The 6,093-nt window shown below is 28.2% G+C and overlaps 2 protein-coding genes across 4 annotated transcripts in view; both read left to right on the top strand.

Annotated features, from left to right (window-relative positions):
- Positions 1-1,110: 1,110 nt before the first annotated feature.
- Positions 1,111-3,324, top strand: LOC130896981 (60S ribosomal protein L9). The gene is made up of 4 exons (XM_057805429.1): positions 1,111-1,171; positions 1,381-1,565; positions 1,624-1,813; positions 3,092-3,324. Exons 2-4 carry the CDS (start codon positions 1,388-1,390, stop codon positions 3,291-3,293), a joined length of 570 nt encoding a protein of 189 aa, XP_057661412.1. The 5' UTR covers positions 1,111-1,171; positions 1,381-1,387; the 3' UTR covers positions 3,294-3,324.
- A 1,562-nt stretch (positions 3,325-4,886) lies between these two features.
- The window catches only part of LOC130897467 (uncharacterized), a 131,486-nt gene continuing 130,279 nt past the window's right edge, over positions 4,887-6,093 (top strand). For 2 of the 3 annotated variants that reach the window (XM_057806343.1, XM_057806342.1), the window contains exon 1: positions 4,898-5,612. In XM_057806343.1, coding sequence (XP_057662326.1) covers positions 5,111-5,612 — 502 coding nt within the window. In that variant the 5' untranslated portion in view covers positions 4,898-5,110. Of the gene's footprint in view, positions 5,613-6,093 lie in introns of all 3 variants that reach the window. The other variant, XM_057806341.1, reaches the window with a different exon arrangement.

Here is a 6,093-nt window from a genome sequence, read left to right as displayed (position 1 = left end):
TATTACATTCGTGAAAAAAATGAATCATTTTTGAACAAATTACAAAAGATACTGAATTGAAGCCTGTATAGCAAATTGTTGTTAACAAAATTAAAGAAAAATTAAATTATTGCAATTGTAAAGCGATACAACGCCATCTATCCTTTACATGACAAATCTAAAAGTAGATCTTTTCATACGCGCCATCTTCACGTGAAACAACCAAGCCAAAAGGTGTGCTATTAACCGTATCATAGGAAACTGTATTTTACTACACGTATATAGAGATGGCAATTTCTAGAACTGTTATTTTAATCACAATTTATTATTGGAATTACAAATAATGTAAGTGATTATTAGTAGAGTTGACATAAAGAATAAATTTCTCAGATAAAAACATAATATTCTATCAAAGATGTCAACCATAGACAAACGAAATTACAATTTTCAAAACCAAATTTCATTATTACAGACAAGTAACAGTTACTTGATTTGTGTAATGTTTTTATAAAAGTAATGCTATTCATTAATTTATTTATCACTTATATCGATAATAAAATTAGTTTTTGGAAATATGTCAAATGTTACATATATGATACAAGAATATATATTAGAGGTGGGAGCGTAAAAATTCATTTTATGTTGTTAACCACTTTTTAATATATTATAAGATTGTTTTTTTCTTTATTCGATTAAAAATAACAATATTTATTTCTCTTAAAAAAAGAACGCATAATAATTTAATGAATAAAAGACGAATACAGCGCATGGAACAGTGATCATAGATCTATACCTATTATTTGAAATGTATCACTGCACTAGGTCTGGTACTTCGTTATAATGTAGAAAAGTGGTACAGTATATTTATTAGATTTAGATGGTTTTCCAGCAGTGGATATGTAAATCTGTGTTATTTATTTACATTTGCGAAAATTTGCCTCAATACCAGTGTCGATATAACTTACACCTTTCATCATTTAATAAAATTATTTAATGAAATTTTCCAAATATATTTTGAATAAATATTAAAACTCTGTAGTAATAATCAACTATAATAGAAGTTAATTCCTATTTACTGAATACTAAATATAAATTATATGACGTCATAATTCGGATTGATTGACAGATGTGGATACTGTTCGAATATTCGGTAACTGTCAACCTTTTCACAACCATTTTATGTCTTAAGAAGGTAACTAAATTTTTAATAAATAAATTCTTTAACATCCTTAATATTTTAGAATATTTCTCAACATATTTCACTTATTTAGTATTTATAGTGTGAGAATTAATATAATTTACCAATATTTTTGTTGATATTAATATCTAATCATTTGAAAAACATTCAATTTGAGGTTATGTTATCTGAAATAAAGACAATATACATTTATTATTTTTCAGGACTAAAATGAAGCAAATCGTGACTAACCAAACAGTTAAAATCCCAGAGGGATTGTCAGTAAGCGTCAAGTCCCGAGTAGTGACTGTAAAAGGACCCAGAGGTGTTTTAAAAAGATCATTCAAACATCTGGCTTTGGATATACGAATGATAAACCCTAGACTACTAAAAGTCGAAAAATGGTTCGGTATGTTTCTTTAATAACTTTAAATTGTAAATACAAATTGAATAAATGTTCATTTTAGGTACCAAGAAAGAATTGGCCGCTGTAAGAACTGTATGCTCACACGTTGAAAATATGTTGAAAGGTGTCACTAAAGGATACCAATACAAAATGAGAGCAGTATACGCTCATTTTCCCATTAATTGCGTTACTACTGAAAATAACACTGTCATTGAAATTAGAAATTTCTTAGGAGAAAAATTCATTAGAAGGTGAGCTTTTATTAATAAAAAACATTACTCTAACTCACTTTAAATTGACGTAATTTTTATCTAAGTTCAGTTATAAATTTTGGTATTTTTTGAGTATTCTTAATAATAAACAAAACATATGTATATAGGGTGATTGTTTAAAATTTGATTTTTGTCAAACTTGAAGTTTTGTTTTGTTGCAAATTAATAGTTTATATTTTTAATATTTTACTTGTTTTATACTAAAGGGAAGCTGAATTGTGAATGTATGTGAACGCATATTTCTACCCCCTTTTCTAGTAATGTCTCTCACAGATATATTTTTTTGTAGTTACTTTTTTTGACGCTTTCATTATTCTGTAATATCAAAATTTCTCTTACTTATCATTATAAATCTTATAATACATTTGATCCTCAAGTTCTGTTATAATAATGATCAAATTTCATTAAATTTTTCTGTATGGAAGTTAGGAATATATTAGCATATATAGTGTTACCCAAAAATCTTGCACATCAAAAATGAGACTTACTTACAGTTTCTTTTTGTTTTGTTTTTCAATATTTGAAAATTTTGATGGAAATATCTCTAAATATGTTTGTAGAGTTTCACAGCTAATTGATGCTCCTAATCATTAAGTTTATGGTGTTGAAAGTGGATTGAATGACTTTATACACTCACATAATTCCCTCGTTTTTCTATCAAATAATAAAATTATCCAACTTCAATGAATGATTTTTTAAATCTTTGTTTTTGCTATAAAAAAATATTTGGAATTTCTACTAGCCCTAAATATATAGAGAACAGTTATTACTTTGTAATAGAGTTACGGTAATTTCATACTATCACAGTTCCCTCGTTTTTTGGTTCTGTTGAATATAAACTCTATTAATTTCTTTCAAATCTTTCTATTTACTATGGCAAAAATTTAGGAAATCTTCATTTTTTCCTAAAAATACGGGGGTCATTTATTATTTGGTAATAAAGTTTGGGTAATTTGATACTGACGCAGTCCCCTCGATTTTTGTCTTCAGAAAATCGACAAATTGTCCTATATTGATATTTTTTTAGCACGTTTTATATGAGAAAATGTGGTAAATTTTTATAATTTCTAAAAATACAGGAAACAGTCATTATTTGGTAATAAAGTTGATGTAATTTCATACTATCACAGTCTCCTGTGATTTTTTCCAATATATTTGTTTTTACTATGAAAAATTATGGACAATTTCTATTATTCCTAAAAATAAAGGGGTCAGTCATTATACTGTAATAAAGGCGACTTTTTATGTGGGTTTCAGGGTAAAGATGGCTCCTGGAGTAACGGTGGTTAATTCCCAAAAACAAAAAGACGAATTGGTAATTGAGGGTAATTCTCTGGAAGATGTTTCCAGATCGGCGGCCCTCATTCAACAATCCACTACCGTTAAAAATAAGGATATCCGTAAATTTTTAGACGGTTTGTATGTTTCAGAGAAAACAACAGTTGTACAAGATGAATAACTTGTATTTTTGAAATAAATTATAATAAGTTTCTATTTTTTTTGTTGTCTATTTCACTGGTACGTAAAATTGTTTGATATTTTTCCTATTGTATTTATTATTGTTGTATATACAAAATTGTAATTGGAAATTTTACTCCATCGTTTCGAGTCTTTTTTTAAAAATCGAATATATTCGCGAGATTATTATACAATTGTGTCCAGAGAAAAACTTTTTGAGTTTTTAAAATTTCAGAATTCATAACTTCGCAAAGTGCTGAACCGAAAGCATTAATTTGTGGGATTTCGAAAACGCTAAACTAACAAGTTCTATGATCTGTGATTGTATTATCAAATCAATAGCTAATAACCAACATGGTTGATGCCTGAAACTTGAATAAAATAGGAATAATTAAATTTTTGCTTTTAAAAACGAAGTCCTCATAATTTAATTGGCGTACTCGGTAGGATATTCGGGAATTTGCGTTTCGAAATGAAACAATTAACTGGATATCGATCCGGTTAATCATAGCCATGATATATCTAATAAAATATATAGTCAAATATGAAAAATATGAATGCCACAATTCGCTTATAGCTTCATCGGAACTGCTAGAAAGTTCTAAATATCTTTAATTAGATACACTTTTCATAAAATTAGACTAAATTCTACACATACCGTAGGAGAGTGCCACAAGAGAAGAAATTATATCAAATTATGACTAAAATAAACAAGTTCCCACAAAAAATGTTCCAATCTCCCTCAATAAAAATACTACTATTTTGTGGTATTTTAACTATTTGACACGTTCTCTGTTCGATGAAAAAATTGTATGCTTGATTGCATAACTAGTAGTTACTTCCACAGAAACCAATTCCTATGCCGTCAGTTAAATATGAGTATTGTATATTACATAACTGGTAGTTGCTACCATTTCAATCAATTGCTATGACGCCAGCTTCGTCTACGTATTGTAAATTGCCTAATTAATACTTACTATTACTGAAATTGTAGTTTGATTGCATAATTGGTAATTGTTGTCATTAAAATCGTTGTTCATCTTTCAGTGGATTAAACTTTGTAACCAAAAGTCACTTTCAATGAAATCCTAATTTGAATCTCTCGACTTTTTCAAATATGATTACCTCCGCGTTTAGTATAGTAAATTGCATAACTAATAGTTACCGTTGTTTGATTGTATAGTTAGTTGCATAAGTGGTAGTTGCTTTGACTGAAATCATTCTTTTATTATTTATAGGGGTTATTATCATTGAAATGGTAGCTTAAACGACATGTTGCTTTCAAATATGTTATAAATTTAGTAGCTAGTAGCTATTTTAACTGCAATCGTAATCAGAATTGACGTTTTGCTGAAATTTAATAAATATAGTAAGTTGCATAACTAGTAGTAGATTCAATGTTTGTGTATATGTTTTAAATATTATTCCCCTTTATTTAAATTCTTCTCCAAATTCCGTACCTCAACAAGGTGGCTTTTGTTAAAATAGAAGGGGATAAAATAAAACGGTAATAATAAGTTTCATGCACAGACTTTTATATCATTCTCTCATGCAATTCTATGACCTTCCAGCTGTTCGACGTTTGTCATACTTCAATTGAGAATTGTGACATGCGGTATAGTTGTTTTTGATTTATTGTTTAAATTCAAAATTTTCGTTGCGCGCGGTTTTAATTTCGTGAAAATGTACATGGTGTGTAAATTAAAAATCGGAATTAACGTTTTACTAAAGAATGAAGTGTAGTGAAGATTCGTTGCGTTATCGTCAACGGGGATACATGTTTGTATTAATACAAACACGAGCTGTTGTTTATAAAATATGGCAAATATCAAACAAAAAAGAAAGTTCGGTGTTTCAAAAACCGAGAATTGCTTAGGAAATACCAATAAATATGTAAGTGTTACGAAACATTTCGAATCCAATGGAACTGTTAATAAATTGATAGATACAGATCTACCAGAAATAACGTTCGATATTAATAAGGACATGAGTCCTAAAAAAAGGATCATTAAATTCTCCAGTGCGTCTAAACCGAGTGAAATTAGAAGACAGTTAACAAGTACTTCTTTACCAGCAACTAGGGCTACTTTAAAAAAACGATATCCTGCTCTACCATCGAAAGTTAAACAAATACAAATTCCTAAAAAGGGTGAAAAAATTAATTTTACAAGTCAATCTTTTAGAGAACTTGACATGAACACCCTTACTTCTAATTATAATTATATGAAGTTCCCAAGTGAAACGGACGCGTTGAATACGTCGTTTACAGTAAATGTGAATAGACAAGAGATAAATAAAGAACAAAATGGAACAAAAACTGGTAATTAAGAATGAATTAGATATTTAAATGTTGTATCTACAATATCTTATAATTTTTCTTAGAGATTTTCAATATAATTAGTTCTATTGTTGGTCTTATACAGGTTGTCTCGTAAATTAACTCTTATACCAGCGGTCCAAAGTTTTTGACTACCCTATAGTTTGTGTGATACACAATTTATAAAAACAATACGATAAATTTTGATATTTATATTTTAAAGAAGATATATAGATAAGAATATAGTGATAATAAAACTATAGTCTTTCAAAAACTATTTGTATAGTTTTGAGGAATGCTTGAGATTGTTTTCATGCTAAAAGATAAATTTTCTGCCTATCAGGCGTTGGCCAGAACGTAGTACCAATTTTTTTTATTATATTTTTTAACCTTCTTTCTTCAAAATTCCTTCAATTGTTACCAGGTCTCCAGTCGGTTTATATGCATAGATCCATTTTTTAGTATATCTTTGCATCAATCGACA

The sequence above is a fragment of the Diorhabda carinulata genome, chromosome 8 (assembly GCF_026250575.1).
Source record: "Diorhabda carinulata isolate Delta chromosome 8, icDioCari1.1, whole genome shotgun sequence".
In the NCBI taxonomy this organism is placed as follows: domain Eukaryota; kingdom Metazoa; phylum Arthropoda; class Insecta; order Coleoptera; family Chrysomelidae; genus Diorhabda; species Diorhabda carinulata.
Note: the sequence above shows the minus strand (reverse complement) of the source record. Positions and strands in the feature narration are given on the sequence as shown.

What these genes read in the sequence shown, in the direction of transcription:
- LOC130896981 (XM_057805429.1), top strand. Translation starts at nt 1,388, where the DNA reads ATGAAGCAAATCGTGACTAACCAAACAGTTAAAATCCCAGAGGGATTG. An exon ending in AAAAGTCGAAAAATGGTTCG is followed by an intron (nt 1,566 to 1,623) that starts GTATGTTTCTTT and finishes TGTTCATTTTAG; the next exon opens with GTACCAAGAAAGAATTGGCC. An exon ending in GGAGAAAAATTCATTAGAAG is followed by an intron (nt 1,814 to 3,091) that starts GTGAGCTTTTAT and finishes TGTGGGTTTCAG; the next exon opens with GGTAAAGATGGCTCCTGGAG.